At 32.9% G+C, this 17,967-nt stretch overlaps 3 protein-coding genes across 3 annotated transcripts in view; 2 read left to right on the forward strand and 1 right to left on the reverse strand.

Moving 5' to 3' along the window:
* Nucleotides 1–108: 108 nt before the first annotated feature.
* LOC111713120 (fez family zinc finger protein 2) lies at nt 109–4,948 on the forward strand (the record flags this gene model as incomplete). The annotated part of the gene is given in 7 exon segments (XM_023487920.1): nt 109–311; nt 1,171–1,258; nt 1,498–1,627; nt 2,468–2,575; nt 3,283–3,343; nt 3,905–4,306; nt 4,722–4,948. Coding segments are annotated over 7 exon segments (1,166 nt in total), but the record flags the coding sequence as incomplete, so codon positions are not given.
* Nucleotides 4,949–10,049: 5,101 nt separating this feature from the next.
* Nucleotides 10,050–17,967, forward strand: part of LOC111713114 (apoptogenic protein 1, mitochondrial) — a 20,762-nt gene continuing 12,844 nt past the window's right edge. The window contains exons 1-2 of the mRNA XM_023487910.1: nt 10,050–10,060; nt 17,235–17,239. The gene's annotated coding sequence lies outside the window, so the exon portion shown is untranslated. The remainder of the gene's footprint in view (nt 10,061–17,234; nt 17,240–17,967) is intronic.
* LOC111713113 (uncharacterized) lies at nt 11,157–14,375 on the reverse strand. Its single transcript, XM_023487909.1, has 2 exons — nt 13,945–14,375; nt 11,157–12,165 (listed from the first exon to the last, which is right to left on the reverse strand). The coding sequence occupies exon 2, from the start codon at nt 12,146–12,148 to the stop codon at nt 11,468–11,470; it is 681 nt and encodes a 226-aa protein (XP_023343677.1). The 5' UTR covers nt 12,149–12,165; nt 13,945–14,375; the 3' UTR covers nt 11,157–11,467.

The raw sequence follows: 17,967 nt of genomic DNA on the forward strand, positions 1-17,967 counted from the left end.
GACATAGACATAGACATAGACATAGACATAGACATAGACATAGACATAGACATAGACATAGACATAGACATAGACATAGACATAGACATAGACATAGACATTATCTAGGTTTGCTCTCCTCCTATGCTGCAATAATGAACACTAGTCATCCTAAGCTCTTCAGTCCTGGAGTATACCCTGGAGAACTAGGATTCCCTGAACCCAGAGTTCCAGTTCTCTACAGGGGCTCCAACCCCCCTCCACCCTTCCTTGCAAATATTTCAAAGGAACGCAGCAATGGCCCAGCAGTAAAGGTGGAACCGGTTATGCAGGTATTAATATGATTGCGAATTTTTACGGTTTTCACCCTATCGTTGATATAGAAAAATAACTGTTTTTAACCACCAAGATTCAGGGGTCCGTATAATTCCAATTCTGATTCCAAATGGAAGGGGGGGTGAAAGTACATTTTGGGGCATGAAAATACACTTTCTCTGCCATTGTAAACTTAAGCAAGTTTTTTGAGTACGTCATAGATAATATGATATACAGAAAAATAAACACTCCCTTGCAATACAATTTTGCAGTATGGAATTTTTTCCACAACTTTACATCATACTTCCAATTGTTTACAATTACAACATGGTTCATTTCTGCCCCTTATATTAATCAATCAACATTTGGGATCGTATTTGGATGGAATGATATGGACCCCTGCCAAAAGTGTGTTTGCTACTAAATCCTAAGACCTATTTTTAAACTTAAATCATAAGCAAAGCTAAAATCTACAAAACCAGTTTAATGAACTACTAATTCTGTCTTAAATCTACGAAACCTATTTTAAAATCAACTAAAGAAAACCGGCTTTTATAGCAACAAAATTCTTTCTAACATCCAGAAACCCCGTCATATATCAAACTTTAAAAATTAGCGAGAAGCCTGCTTAACGATTTCTTCAAACTGAGTTTAAGTTTTTGAACGCCCCAACAATTTAATACATAAAACCATGGAATTCTAAACCAACTTATTATTAACACTACTGTTTTTCTTTTAGCTTAGTAACCCTGTGTTTAAAAGTTAATTATTTTTGTAGAATTATTCAGAATATTTATTTCTCTTTTTTTGTTTTTTATGTTGATCTAAAGTAAACAAATAAATCTAAGTATAAAAATAAGATTTTTTTTGTTTCAGGGCAAAAACAAAACGTATCCATGTCCTGAATGTGGAAAAATTTTCAACGCACATTATAATTTGACAAGACATATGCCAGTACATACAGGTAAACAATAATATGCAGTACATATATTAGATAAATATTGAAACCAGACATATGCCAGTACATACAAGTAAACAACAACATGCAGTACATGAAGGTAAACATTTTACACTTATACATACTTTTTTAGGTGGAACTGTACTCGTTTTATTGGTGAATTGATTTATATAAATACTTGTTTTAGACGTACTTTTACATGCTTTTGTTGTTCATATAGGACAAAATATTTGAATATATTTCAGGAGCTAGACCGTTTGTTTGTAAAGTGTGTGGTAAAGGATTCCGTCAAGCCTCCACACTTTGTAGGCATAAGATCATTCACACAAATGAGAAACCACATAAGTGCAATATTTGTGGCAAAGCATTTAACAGGTACAGAGATAATCTATTGCTAAAAAGGAGGAAAACTTTTAGTACATAAAATCAGATTACACATTTTACAGTTGTTAAGGTTTAGAAATAACTAAACGAATTCTTTTTTTTTTTTAATTTGTTTCGCTCATATAAGGGAATCAATCCAACCTGAGTTTTTGTTATTACGAAACAGAAATGAAATTACATTAGCTATAATCGTGTTTTTTTTTAAATTTGTTTCGCAAATGAGGTAAAAGTGAACCCCCTTTTTGTGGTGTTAGGGAATTTTCCAAAGGCATTTTTCAATGGTCGACTTTCAAAGTGGCCATTTCCCAATATCGCAATTTCCCAAGCGGTAACTTCCCAAAAATTGAATTAGGCCTTCTGAGTCGCCACTGGTTGCAATTGTTGGGCCGAGCGCTGCGGCTAAAAGAGAGCAGTGGACATATTTGGGAAAATACCGCTTAGGAAATTTCACATTTAGAACGTTTCCACTTTGGGAAAGTACCTACAGGGTGTCCCACGAAACATGACAGTTGGTAAATAGTTTAGAATGTCTTCTTCCACAATTTGTTAAGCTGTTTAATACCAAAGACAATAATAAAAGTATCATAAAGGAGTCATATTACCATAAAACTAACTTCAAAGTAAAATATATTTGAGCAAAATATTTTTTAAACGAAATAAACTGCAAACAGCCTTTAATTTCTAATGCAGTGTATGGAAGACGACATTCAAGACTATTTACCAACTGTCATGTTTCGTGGGACACCCTGTACCATCTTTTTGTTAAAGCATGTATTAAATTTTCATTAATTTTCATTTTCTTGTGACAAATGTGATAAACTGAATGTTTAGAAGTTCTACGCTGAATACACACATGAGAATACACAATGGATATAAACCGTTTGTCTGTGAGTTCTGTGGAAAGGGGTTTCATCAGAAAGGAAACTACAAAAATCACCGGTAAATCAATTTAAAGAGATTGTGCTGTAAACGCAATGGGGCCACTACAACTAAACCTAAAACTGTGGAATAGGAAAAGGCCAACCTTGTGTGTGTTGTTTAAAACCAACTTGTTTTACCATTTGTCTGAAAACTAATTTTTCAACTGGGTTGGGGAAATTGCCGTTTTTCTTAATATTTCAAATCAAAACCTTTCTCCAACATTCCTCTTACTTTTCTATAGAGTTTTTGGGTAGCAATGTAGTAAACAAAACTTAGATACAGGGTGTCCCAAGAAACATGACAGTTGGTTAATAGTTTAAAATGTCTTCTTCTATAATTTAATAAGTTGTTTGATACTAAAGAGAATGATAAAAATATTATATGGCAATTATATTATAGCAAAATTGATTTCAAAGTAAAATGAATTAGGAACAGATGTTTTTTTAACGAAATAAGCTGCAAAATGTCTTTAGTATTCAATAAAATATATGGAAGAAGACATTCAAAACTATTCTCTAACTGTCATGTTTCGTGGGAGACTCTGTATTATGAATCTTATAATAGTTAAAAAACCGCACGCCATTGAAAAAAAGGTTATCTAATTCATATCTGATTAGACAACACTTTAACGGGTACCGTTGTGAATCAAGCATTGTCCTCTTTGTATTGAGAGTCACTTGAAATTACGCTTACAGTCCCTTTAACTTATAATTTGTTTTCTTCAGATTGACACATTCCGGAGAGAAAGCGTACAAGTGCAATATTTGTAACAAGGCCTTTCATCAAGTAATTAAATTACACTGTACGCATTACACCTTAAACAGTCACATTACGGAGTAAAGAATACCTTCCGTACATAATGCAGAATTATACAAATTCAGTACAGTACAGTACAATACAGTACAGGAATAATACAGGCCATGAATCAGAATATAGCACAATTCTTAGATACAATAAACGAATACAGTATATGAAACTGAACAAACATACAGTACAAGAATACAGTACATGATACATCAATATAGTACATAAAAACAGTACATGAATAAAGTACATAAATACAGTACATGATACAGTACACGAGTAAAGTACATGTATACAGGGCATTCATACAGGGCATAAATACAGTACATGAATAAAATACATGGATTCAGTACATGATTACAGTACATGAATATAAGTACAGTACATGAATACAGTATATGAATACAGTACATGAATACAGTACATGAATACAGTACATAAATACGGTAAATGAATACAGAACATGAATGCAGAACATGAATACAGTACATTAATACCGTACATGAATACAGTACATGAATACAGTACATGAAACTATTTCAGCTGTACAATCTGACCTTTCACATGCACACGCATACAGAAGCCAAACCATACTCCTGTAATCTCTGTAAAAAGGGATTTTGTCGGAGCTTCGACCTGAAGAAGCACAGCAGGAGGCTCCACGAGTCAGCTCCGGAGGACGGGACAGCAGAGGATGGGAGGACAGAGGAGGAGGAGGAGAGGAGGAGGGACGGAGGGATGAATACAGTTCGACAGTTCCAGGAGGAATTCGAGCAGAGACGGAGGGAGGGGTTTAGGAGGGATTTTCCACAGGAGGGAGGAGAGGAGGGGAGGAGGGAGGGGGAGGAGGACGAAGGAATGGGGGATACAGGACCAGGAGGATTAGAATCTTCCTTTCCGTCCAATAGGACATTGTCAGATTCAGATAGTCCTCATCACAGTCCGGTAAGTATAAACATTTTATTTTCATATTTTTCGTTTCAACATTTTGTGTGTGTTAAAGTTTCATAAATTTTAGATAAAGTACAGAGTATATACAGGGTTAACAATAAAGTACAGAGTATATACATGGTTAACAATAAAGTATGAGACTTTAGAGATGACTGTATGATATTTATACTGTCTGTTTCCTAATTTATGTTAATGATTCCCTGCAGCTGTAAAATTGTTTTTTGAATATGCAAAATCATTATGTCGTTTAAAGACAATATTCAAGGTAGAAGTCTCAATTCAACCATGGGAATGTCCGCTATCATGGGTTTCCGGTCGTCTTCATTCTGTCATTCTTTGTGGGTAACTCTGTATAATTATATTAAAAAAATACCTAAAACTGGAATAAAATTTAGAATTGTATATTTAGATGTCGAGTCCAGCTGGTCTAGTTAGCTCAAGGTTTGAGCTCCGCCCTCCAACTAACAATCTCCTGCATCTGACCTCAGCCACGCCCCTTCTCCCTTTCCCCATGCTTCATTTCCCCCCCTTCCCTCTAGTATCCCGCCCACCTCCTCCCCCCTTCAGTCATACACTTTCTTAGTCAATCTAACTGTGTTAATACATGTTGCAATTTTATCTATAAATAAAATAGTATAATTACGCGCACTTGAACTTCTGAAGAGGAACTTAGAAACTGCGTAGATGTATTTTAAGATAACCGGCTCTATTTACAGAGTTACATATACGATTCACAGCTGTATCTTTAAACCTCGATGAATGAGACATCCTTCCTTTGCTCTCGTAAAATTGTTTATCTGTAAAAGTGGCTTTTTTAATTTGTGCTACAGAAACATCGTAGGAAGTTGTCAGAATTCGACACGTTTATAAAAAGATATTTTCCACATTTTTACTCAGATAAAGGTTTTAATCGTACCATTATTTATTGAACATGCAACTCTCTTAGTATAGACAGCGGTTAAACATTTTTAATCTTAATTTTCTTCACAAAATAGGAAATAGGAAATTTAAAACTCTTTTCATAGAAAAATAAGGATATGTTCATTTCAATTTGAGTTTTTAATCACAAAATGTAATCTTAATTTATTTCAATATCTTATACTTTAAAAGTTATCAAAGGTTGAAATACTTTTCTTTTTAGCAAAAAAAAAAATAAAATTATCTTTTAATAAAAAATAAAAGATATTAATCATCGAAATGTAAAAGTCAGAATTGACTACTAAAAAGTCAGTACATAGACCGAATTTAAAGAATTTGAGTCACGTTTTAAATTTGAGACGCAGCTCAAACATGGTTGGTTCCACTTGAAATGATATTCAGTGTCTCGAGATTTGAGCCGGCGATCATTGCAACTGTTTTTAGCAATTCAGCGACGCGTTTTAAACTTTTTATATTCGGCCTCATTTAAAATAGGCTTTACATCTGCAGAGATGTCGTCTTATATTTATATACATCTAACTTTAACTTAACAGTTTATAAATTCACAAACAAAGAATCATTTTATTTGGCTCGCACCTAAACTTTTTGTTTCAATTTCAAGAATTCATAATTGTTATCTGCTTTGTTTAATTAGAAACATAGAATAGAATACATAAGAAAGCTACTTTTATCACAAATGCCAAGAAGAAGACGACTTATCACAACCGTCTTCTGCACAACAGGTTAAACATGGTAACCGACGAAGGATCGGAAAAGTATTAATCTAAACCCTAACCAAGTATGAAATGCTATGGGTAGTGACGACACTTATTAAAGTCGTCTTCCCTTTCCAACTTCCAACTAAATAAAAATATGTTTGATAAAAACTTTCTTTAAATGTTTATGTATATCAAAGTTTAACTACGTATTTAAAGACGAATACTAGAGTTAATCTACAGGGTTACCCACAAAGCATGAGACTTCAGGAGACGATTGTACGGAATTTGTTTAATCCGTTTTCTTGCATTCAGGGTTTCTTATAGTCTAAAAACTGGCTTATTTTTGTGCCTAATCATTTAGTAAACCATTAAATTACTAATTTGAATACTGAAGTTAAAAACCAGGCTTCAAAAAGTCATATTGTTAGAGTTTTGGGTCGTCTTTACAGTCCTATCCTTTGTGGGTAATTCTGTATTTAAAGATGACTACTAGAGTTAAACTATTTAAAGATGAATACTAGAGTTGAACTATTGAAGATGAATACTGGAGTTAAACTATTTAGAGATATATACTAGAGTTAAACTATTTAAAGATGAATGCTAGAGTTAAACTATTTATAGATGAATACTAGAGTTAAACTATTTAAAGATGAATACTATAGTTAAACTTTTGAAGATGAATACTATAGATAATATAAGAAGTATTGTGCAAACAAATATCATGATCTAAGATTAGTTCAGCTCTAAAACCTTTGCACCTTAAATTCAATTATTAATTCAAGGATATAGTAAAGTAAGGATTACAGATCAATTCTCTCATCCATCTTACAGTTCAATTCTCTAATCCATCTTACAGATCAATTCTCTCATTCATCTTACAGATCAATTCTCTCATTAATCTTAAAGATCAATTCTCTCATTCATTTACAGATCAATTCTCTCATCCATCTTACAGTTCAATTCTCTCATTCATTTACAGATCAATTCTCTCATCCATCTTACAGATCAATTCTCTCATCAATCTTACAGTTCAATTCTCTCATCCATCTTACAGTTCAATTCTCTCATTCATCTTACAGATCAATTCTCTCATCCATCTTACAGTTCAATTCTCTCATCCATCTTAGAGTTCAATTCTCTCATCCATCTTACAGATCATTTCTCTCATTCATCTTACAGATCAATTCTCTCATTCATCTTACAGATCAATTCTCTCATTCATCTTACAGATCAATTCTCTCATTCATCTTACAGTTCGATTCTCTCATCCATCTTACAGACCAATTCTCTCATTCATCTTACAGATCAATTCTCTCATCCATCTTACAGATCAATTCTCTCAATCATCTTACAGTTCAAATCTCTCATCCATCTTACAGATCAATTCTCTCATTCATCTTACAGATCAATTCTCTCAGTCATCTTACAATTCAATTCTCTCATTCATCTTACAGATCAATTTTTTCTTTCATCTTCCAGATCAATTCTCTCATCCATCAAACAGATCAATTCTCTCATTCATATTACAGATCAATTCTCTCATCCATCTTACAGATCAAATCTCTCATTCATTTTACAGATCAATCTTCTCATTCATTTTACAGATCAGTCCTCACACGTATCTGACAGATCAATTCTCTCATTCATCTTACAGATCAATTCTCTCATTCATCTTACAGATCAATTCTCTCATTCATCTTACAGATCAATTCTCTCATTCATCTTACAGATCAATTCTCTCATTCATCTTACAGATCAATTCTCTCATTCATCTTACAGATCAATTCTCTCATTCATCTTACAGATCAATCCTCTCAACTATCTTATCCATTCTCTCATTTATTTTAAAGATTAATTCTCTCATATACCTTACAGATCAATCCTCTCATTCATCTTACAGATCAATCCTCTCATATATCTTACAGATCAATCCTCTCACCTATCTTACAGATCAATCCTCTCATACATCTTACAGATCAATCCTCTCATATATCTTACAGATCAATCCTCTCATTCATCTTACAGATCAATCCTCTCATATATCTTACAGATCAATCCTCTCACCTATCTTACAGATCAATTCTCTCATTCATCTTACAGATCAATCCTCTCATATATCTTACAGATCAATCCTCTCACCTATCTTACAGATCAATCCTCTCATTCATCTTACAGATCAATCCTCTCATATATCTTACAGATCAATCCTCTCATTCATCTTACAGATCAATCCTCTCATCCATAATCCTCTGTTTTTCTGTTGTTTCTTCTTTCCTTCTCCTTCCCATTACCCCTTATACGAACATTTTGTTTGAAATCATGAGCAGAACGTTAGAATATAAAAAATTGTCAACAGATCCCGTAACATTTTGTCAAGAATGTTTACCAATTTGGTAGTAATTTAGGAATGTAGTTTGTATTAAAAGGGTTCTCATTAAAAGAGTATCTTTGATAGTTTCATCTCCCCCCTCCTCCCTGCTCTCCCCTCATAACTTAACCTCACCTAGTTCTTATTTGTATATTTGTATATTGTTCACCACAAACAATCAAAATACTAAGTTATTCAGACTCCCAACTTCATATTGAGTATCTAAACCGTGCATACAACTGTCAGATGGTTTTCAAGCTTAAGATTCTAAAAAAAGGTGTGTTAGTCCCGACACAGATTAAATTGGTTTATATCATGACCTTTACGCACTCAAGTAAGTGGTTTAATTATAATCAATCAATTAAGAAGATGATATCTCAACAAAAGGTTCGAGAGAGGGGCATTGAAAACTGCGTAGTGTACAAATATGAAAACATTACTAGAATGACTTTGTGACCTCGTAGAGTGATAACCAGAAGTCACTGAAATTAAAAGACTATTTTTAGAACTTTATAACTTTAAAAACCTCAAGTAGCATGAGACACAGTAGTTTACAGCCCCATTTAACTTAATTAGTGATTTAATAAGTTATTAGAAAAAACTTTTTGCTTTGTATAACAACATTAAATACACTTCAGTATTGTTATAGTCTTCCTATTCCATTGTTTTATGGTTAATAATAATAATAATAATATTAATAATAATAATAATAATAACAATAATAAGTTTATTTTTCGGATTACAATATGTTTTTCTTAGATTATTCTAAAATTTTGAACACTGTATAGTGTAGCTCCTCTAGTTCTAATTCTATGCAGTAAATGCTAGAATTTATAAACATTTTTGTTCTTCTGAATAGCTGTTCATGAAGGAAATTTATGATTAAAATTTTACCAACAGGTTAAACAGAATAATTTGAAACTGATAGAGAAAGCAATGAATATCAGAGTGTGATTCAATGTGTTTTAGTATATTGCATAATTTGAAACTGATAGAGAAAGAAATGAATATCAGAGTGTGATTCAATGTTTATAAGTGTATTGCATAATTTGAAACTGATAGAGAAAGAAATGAATACCAGAGTGTGATTCAATGTTTATAAGTGTATTGAATAATTTGAAACTGATAGAGAAAGAAATGAATACCAGAGTGTGATTCAATGTTTATAAGTATATTGAATAATGTGAAACAGACAGAATCTGATCTTAAATCTGTAGAATCTAAAAATATTATAAAAAACTCATTGTTGTTTGACCAATTGTCAAGTTTTACAATAATGTCTTAGATATGACAAGGATTTTCATGGATCTGACAGTCCTGAGGTTTATAAATAATCTTATTATGTCTTTTTTTAATTACTTATTGTGACTGTAAGTGTGATTTCAAGGGATCATTCTTGGAAAGATGGCAAAGCTTTATTTACAACGGTATCCTTAAAATCAAGTATGAATTAGATATAAATGCTTTAGTTTCTTTGATATTTTTATGCACGTTTGCTAAAGTAACTTGCGTATTTCTTGCTAAATAGAAGCAATGGATAAATTATCAGAGTTAAACACTTTTTAGCCAGAAAAAAGAAGTTATCTTCCACATTTTTGATCAGATTTAGGTTTCAAGGGTAAAGTTGTATATCTGTGCATCTAGGTCCTCTTGAAATTACGCTTACAGTCCCTTTAAGAGAGAAAAGAGCTGGGTTCTATAAATCTATTTGCTGTTGTTACTACAACTTTCGGTTTCACTTCTGTCTGTCTGTTTGTTTGTAAATTGAATTCAATAAACGTCAAAACGGCTGAACCGATCGGGCCAAAATTGTATGTGAGACCTCACATGACCCCAGGAAAGGTTTATGGATGAACAAACTTTTAAAAATTTGCCTCCACCAAATTTGAAAATTCACGAATTTTTTTTTAAAAAATCTGCGAATGTTTTTTTGTTTTACAATGTCAAAAAAAATGTTCACAATTAAAATAGAAGATAAGTGCAAAGTGCCCTAAAAGCCTAGTGTATAGATAGAAAAAGATTGTCTGTAGACATGATCTCAATTCTGTAAAATCTAAAAATATTATCAAAAACTAATTGCTGTCTCATCAATTGTCAAGTTTTGCTATCATTGAAATCGATGATGTCTTAAAAATGGCAAAAATATGCAAAAATATCTTTTATCACATCTCTGTGTCCTGGCAGTCCAAACTTTAAAAATTCGGTGATGGTGATGGATCAAACCTCTGTAGAGTAAAAAAGTAGATGTTTGTTCCACATTTATTGAAAATATATTTCGGTCTGGGTTGACCCTCGTCAGTTCTAACGATATAATAACAATCAAAATGTATTCAAGGGTTTTACACATTTTTGTCTGCTTATTTATTGAAAAATTACATAAGAGAGCAAAAAATCGCTGTTACTTAAACTTCGGTTATCGCTAGTTTTTTATTTTAGTTTAGCATAAGTTTACTTTTTTGTTTTGTACTTGGTTATCAGGGCGCATCGCGCCCATCTTCTATTTAAACTTTTAATTGTTGCTTAATCATTTAGCAATTTCTCTTAAATAAAACAAAAATAAATTTTTCAGTTTTTACATTTNAAGGAAGGAAAGAAGGAAAGGAAGGAAGGAAGGAAGGAAGGAAGGAAGGAAGGAAGGATGGAAGGAAGGGTCTAACTGCAGCATAATGTGGTTTTTTCTTCCCCTACTATTCAATTATATAAGATTGATTGAATGCTCTCAGATCATCATGTGCAAACTATACGCAATACGCGCATCCTCTACATAAAATACGCTTACGCAAATGTCCTTGTAGGTTTTGTTTACTCTTGGTAAACGGTAAACTAAACATGATAAACGTCTGGTTAAATAAAGCATTTATTTTATATTATTGTGCTGGGACACATTCTTTACAGCCAATAGACCGAATAATTACAGGAGTTTTCCAACTTCATTCGTTCAACCATCTTTCTATCCATCCATAAAGACAATGAGTCAATGGGAAGAATTGTTTTCCGGGGATTATTTCTAGGAATTGTTCACACTCAGTCAAGACTTAATTCTCACAAAATACAATTACAGGGTTTAAAATTCATTATTATCACGGTTCATCATTGTATTGTCCAGGTTCAGATTCTCTCAGCTCAAGGGTGTCCTCGGAGAAAGGATGGTTAGAGGCAGAGATCTCTACATTTACTCTGACAGGTTTCATAAACCTGGAGATCCTGAACTGGGAGACAAAACTTTTGAACGCAGGAACCATGGCAACTTCTGTACGCTTTCCGTGTACTAGATTTAGACCCGGAGGCAAGTTTAGAATTGATCTTCAATGAAGGAGGATCGGAGATAAATTTAGGAGAAGGAATGTTTTTAATTGAGTTTGTAGAGGAAGGGTTTGAGAAAGAGTTAAAGGACGGAAGGTTGGATATTGTTGACTCTGTCTGTTTCGGTCTGCGGCTCAACTCCTCTTGAACTACGTCAACTAGTTCACGAAGGAAGGAAGGCTCATCCTGTAATCTCAGAGAACCAGGGTTGGAAGAGAAGGGAGGGGAGAAGGTGGAGGAGAGAGGAGTAGAAGGGGTAGAGGAGAAGGGAGGAGAAGAGGAGGTGAGTGAAGGCAGATTAAAGGGTAAGGTTGGACTAGGAAGAGTGGAAGTATCTTCTCTAGGTACAGCTGGAACTGGCATGAACTGATGGGAAATAAAATCTCTTGGTTGAGGTTTCCTCTGGAGTTGCGAAACCCGCTGTTTCTCCTCCTCCTCCTCCTCCCCTGGCACTGCGGCTAGGATACTGAACCTAGCAGGGTCTGGAGACCAGAGTTGAACCGGTGCACCAGGAAGGGGGGGAGACATCTCCTCAACCAGATCATCTAGAAATATTTTCATTTTGAATTATAAATGTTTTTTACATGCAGAGTGAACAATAGTTTGAACAAAATTTGGATTAATGAATCTCAGATTTATATAGTTTGCACACATCAATCACTATGTTCGGTTTAAGAAGTTATTTATTTTCGAAGAAATTATTTAATTTACAAAAGGGACATGTCAATTCACGATGGTGAATAACTGGTAAAATATCGTCAATTTTCTTCATTGTTTCTAAAGCAGAATTGCGCTTGTCACTTATTTAAAATAATCAGTTTTCCCAGAAACAGAAACAAAAGATGATGGATATTTCACGTATTCTTGATAAAGGATATCCGGTAGCGTTATAGTAAATAGGACATGTAACATTATAAATTGAAATGCACTTATAATTATGTCTTTAAACCCAAAAGATAATTATCTTATCGATTTCAAGTTACTGATTAATTATTGTTTTACCTCGTTTTAAATTCTGTGGTTATCTAAATAAATGTCAAGTAATTAAATAATTCCAACTTTGAAGATCGACATTTTATTTTTAAACATGTAAAACTTAAATATTTTTCAGCACGTTTTACTTTTTCGTCGATAACAAGCAAAGGTCGTTTAAAACCCCGTTTGCTCCAAGTACGTTAATTTAGAATCTTTCCAGCTTTTAAAAAATCGTTCTAAAAGCGCTTATTTCTTGTTTCAAACGAACGTTAACGGAAAATACTTTAATTGAAAAAAACCGATGGTTACACTTAACAACGCCCAGGGGCAAGTAAGATTAAAGTCACGTTTGTAATATGTACAGACATTAAATGCATAAAAAGGCTCCAAAATCACATTTTTTGGACACCCTCCACCAAATATATATGGCATGATATAATAAAAGTGGAAAATCAAGAAAATTGTTCAACCAAATAATAACATTTTTATCAACCAACAACAAAGAACATATATACGCAATACGCATAATTTTAATCTATTATAATTGAATTTTGTGTGGTTGGTATCATAAGGCATGAAATTAGTGAGTGCATGACAGGCATGTTGCACGGCACGCTGTAGAAATATTTATATTATTCTAAAATCTAATTTGTTTCAGATTTGATCGCACTTGATCGCACTGTTATAAATCCAGGGGGAGAAATAATTGCTTAACATTTCATGATGAAAGCAGATCCAAGATTTATAATATCAATTTACCCAGCAGTCAAAATGAGAAACCCCAAATTTGAAAATATTCATGACGGTGAATCAAAGTTACAATTAGAAGGTATTTTAACCTTTTATACCATTTTTAACCCGTGTTTTTACTTTTTACTTACAATATCATGATCTTGGGTATAAAATTCAAGTTTTTTAATCCGTCACTTAAACGGTAGAGATTTAAAAACATGAATTCGAACCTGAAAGTAAAAAGTAAAAATCCAGACAAAAACACATGAGACAGTTGCATAAATCGATATCTTACAAATCTTATACAAGCTGGGTAAAAATTGATTAAATTATTTTGTATCTTTTGCCTATGCATTATAAAATGTATTTTGTATTTGATAATCAAAATTTTCTAGATCTATTACATCCAAAGATATATATATTATCTTTGATTACATCATCAACATCATTAGCATAAATCATGATCAGGGGCGTAATAAAGTGCAGGGGGGGGGGCGGAAATGTCACAAAAGGTTGAGCCCCTCTCTGGAAAATTCCTTTCTTCGCCTCTGCATGTGACATATCAGATAATTTTCTAACAATCTTTATCTATATCTAGTATTCTATTCAATATTTACCTTCTTCTGGAAAAATAGCTTCAAAAACTCTCTTTGTTGGTGTTTCAGAGAAGATAGAAGACGAAGAAGAAAGAGAAAGAGAAGATGGAGGAGAAGAAGGAGAAGAAGGAGGAGAAGGAGTTGTTGGTCTTGACTCTGATTGTTGGAAATGATTAGGTGTAGGAAGAACAGGATGAGCAGGATGAGAAGGATTAGAAGGATGAGAAGGATGAGAAAGATGAGAAGGATTGGAAAGATCTGAATGAGTGAGAGTATCCGGATGAACTTCTATGTTTTTATCTCTAAAGGATTGGATAATAAGAGGAGAAGCTAGACGGTATCTCCGGTTGAGGATTGGTCCAGCTCCTACAGAACCTAGGCCTGCTCCTGGAGATCTTAGAGAAACTATAGGTAGTTCTGATACTCCGTCAGAAGGATGTACTCCGATCCTGAAGCTCTAATATTATTATTGTAATTATTACCCCTAGATTGGTCCCAAAACTGTGTAGATTTCTAGCATATTCCCAACCCAGGCACTGAGAGGAGGATGAGAGAAGAAGGATAAAGTTCCAACTCCACATCTCCGTATCCTACTAGGGGGGTTCCCACACACCTATATAACATCAGTCGTTCAATCATGAAATTATGATCAGAGATAAAGACTTCATGTGTGTTACTGTTTTAAATGCTATATGTATTTAGAATAATGAAATAATTCCTTCGAAAAAAAAATTAGTTGCAATCAATTATATGTTCAGTTCTTGTCTTAATAGACCCCTAACACCTCTACCCCCCCCCCCACCCGCTCTCCCCCAACTGCCACCCACACTGTTTCAGACGTTAGAGTGGCAGACAACAAAAAACTAATATGTATATCGAGACAGGTGCACGAGAACGGTTTCTTGAATTTCAACTGTCATAGATGTACAGTGAGAACCAGAAAACTCTGGAATAGGGGGAGGACTTTTAGACCCAAGTTATGACTTTAATGGACATGAGACACTACAATTTTGAATTGTAAAAAGGCCCAATTGACTTAATAAGTGATTCAAGTTACTAGTAACTAAACAACTATTTGCTTTGTAACAACTTCAACTATCCTTTAAGTATTGCTGTAATGTCGTCTACCTGTTCCATTGGTTTTTGGTTATTACTGTATATATTTCTCAAAACTGATTGTCAATAAATCAATATTGATACTAAAACCCATACATGTCTTTTTTGATGGAAGGGGGGGGGAATCTAAAAAGTTAAACACTTGACAATCTAAGGTCTCCTTCATTATTTAAGCTAACAAATTTTCTAAAATGGGGGATTGGGCTGTAGGGAAATATATTTTGTTTTCTGTAGATGCAAACAATTAAACAATATCTAGTTTATAGATGAAGACAATTAAAGAATATATTATTTGTAGATAAAGACAATTAAAGAATATCTAGTTTATAGATGAAGACAATTAATGAATATATTGTTTGTAGATGCAGACAATTAAAGAATATATTGTTTTTAGATGCAGACAAATAAGAATATATTGTTTGTAGATGAAGACAATTAAAGAATATCTAGTTTATAGATGAAGACAATTAAAGAATAAATTTTTTGTATATGAAGACAATTAAAAACATATTTTTTGTAGATAAAGACAATTAAAGAATATATTGTTTGTATATGAAGACAATTAAAGAATGTATTGTTTGTAGATGCAGACAATTAATGAATATATTGTTTGAAGATGCAGACAATTAAAGAGTATCTAGTTTATAGATGAAGACAATTAAAGAATATCTAGTTTATAGATGAAGACAATTAATTGAATATCTAGTTTATAGATGAAGACAATTAAAGAATATCTAGTTTATAGATGCAGACAATTAAAGAATATATTGTTTGTAGATGCAGACAATTAAAGAATATCTAGTTTGTAGATGCAGACAATTAAAGAATATCTAGTTTATAGATGAAGACAATTAAAGAATATATTGTTTATAGATGCAGACAATTATAGAATATATTGTTTGTAGATGCAGACAATTAAAGAACATCTAGTTTATAGATGAAGACAATTAAAGAATATATTGTTTGTATATGAAGACAATTAAAGAATATATTGTTTGTAGATGCAGACAATTAAAGAATATATTGTTTTTAGATGCAGACAATTAAAGAATATAGTGTTTGTAGATGCAGACAGTTAAAGAATATCTAGTTTATAGATGAAGACAATTAAAGAATATATTGTTTGTAGATGCAGACAATTAAAGAATATATTGTTTGTAGATGCAGACAATTAAAGAATATCTAGTTTATAGATGAAGACAATTAATTAATATATTGTTTGTATATGAAGACAATTATAGAATATATTGTTTGTAGATAAAGACAATTGAAGAATATATTGTTTGTAGATAAAGACAATTAAAGAATATATTGTTTGTAGATAAAGACAATTGAAAAATAACATAAAGTAATGATCAAAAGTAAAAAATTTTTGTTTTGTTTTCTCCGAATTTCTGGGAGTGTTTTTTGTTAATTTTTGTGTGATTTTTCTGTTTTCTAAATGAAATTGGCATGCGTCCAGCTTCATGGATAATACATGGGGGGGGGGATACAACCCCCACGTTTAAGAATCCGATGGTTTCTTCGGATTTTTCTCTAAAGAAGTGTTAAAATATCTTTACCCAATCTCATTATAATTTTAGAAAATCTAATTGAGTAATTATAGAAACGCGCGAATCATTTTTTAAAGATTTTTACAAATGGGTTATAGATAAAATTAGGTTTTAACATGGAAGAGTTGGAAGGGAGGGGGGGTTAAATCTTAATCCCATAAAGAATTGAAAATTGAGCAATTTTTTAATTTATGAAAGTTGTATCACACTCTTTCTTTGATTTTATGATACGTTTATAACAGAAACTATGGCTTGACGAATATCTTACGAATTACACTGCAACCAAGGGCAGTGGGTTATTCCCCCCCCCCCATAAAAACTTGTCCGAAACTGAAGTACTTAACTTTATCACGTAGTATTGTAATTGTTCGAAATTTTGCCCTGAAGTCCTTCAAGTTTAGATTTAAACAAATAAAAATAAAAATAATAATATTACAAAATAATGACAACCACCTTCTAGCTTTAGAATTTGTCTATGCTATTTATGAAACCTGGACATGATAACTTAATTTTTTTCAAAACTTTTTTTTAAAGAATCTGAGGTGAAAACTGTAGAATGGGATATCCTTAATCTCGATCGGTTAATTAATCTGGAGATTGATATCAAGAGGAGACCAAGCATTATTTAATCTCGAGATTAAGAAAAGAGAGGATCAAGCATTGATCTCTATATCCACCATTCAAAAGTTCCCAGCTCAGTTCAAGATTCATGCTGAAAGGGACTATAAGCGTAATTTCAAGTGACCCTTCATGCAAAGATGACAATGCCCGATTCACAACGAAACTCGACTTTAAAGCTTTGTACAATAAAGTATGAATTAGATACAAATTTGTTTTAAATCTTGAAAATTTATTATATTTAATTGTGGTTTCTCTTTAAAAATGACTTGCGCATTTTACTGCAGGAAAACATATTGGAAAATATGCTTACTTTTCTATATAAAGTATGCGCGTAAGCACACAAGACGCATGTGCGTTATAAACTGAGACGAATATGCGCGCTGTCTAGAGACCGTGTAGTGTGTGCGCGAGAAGAGGTTCTCCTGCGCTCATCTCATTTTATAATCCCTACTTATTGATAAAAAGAAAACTTTGATTGACAATTTAGAATTTTGATGTTTTTACATCAGAGATCCAGAAATAAAGGGGCCAAAGGATACAAATATCTAGGGATACAGATATCCAGAGTAACAGAGATCCAGGGATACAGATATCCAGGGCAACAGAGATCCTGGGATACAGATATCCAGGGTTACAGATATCCAGGGATACAGATATCCAGAGTAACAGAGATCCAGGGATACAGATATCTAGGGTTACAGATATCCAGGGATACAGAGATCCAGAGTAACAGAGATCCAGGGATACAGATATC

Source organism: Eurytemora carolleeae, unplaced genomic scaffold (genome assembly GCF_000591075.1).
Source record: "Eurytemora carolleeae unplaced genomic scaffold, Eaff_2.0 scaffold819, whole genome shotgun sequence".
NCBI lineage: Eukaryota > Metazoa > Arthropoda > Copepoda > Calanoida > Temoridae > Eurytemora > Eurytemora carolleeae.

Coding starts and splice junctions, on each gene's coding strand:
- LOC111713113 (XM_023487909.1), bottom strand. CDS start 12,148: ATGTCTCCCCCCCTTCCTGGTGCACCGGTTCAACTCTGGTCTCCAGAC.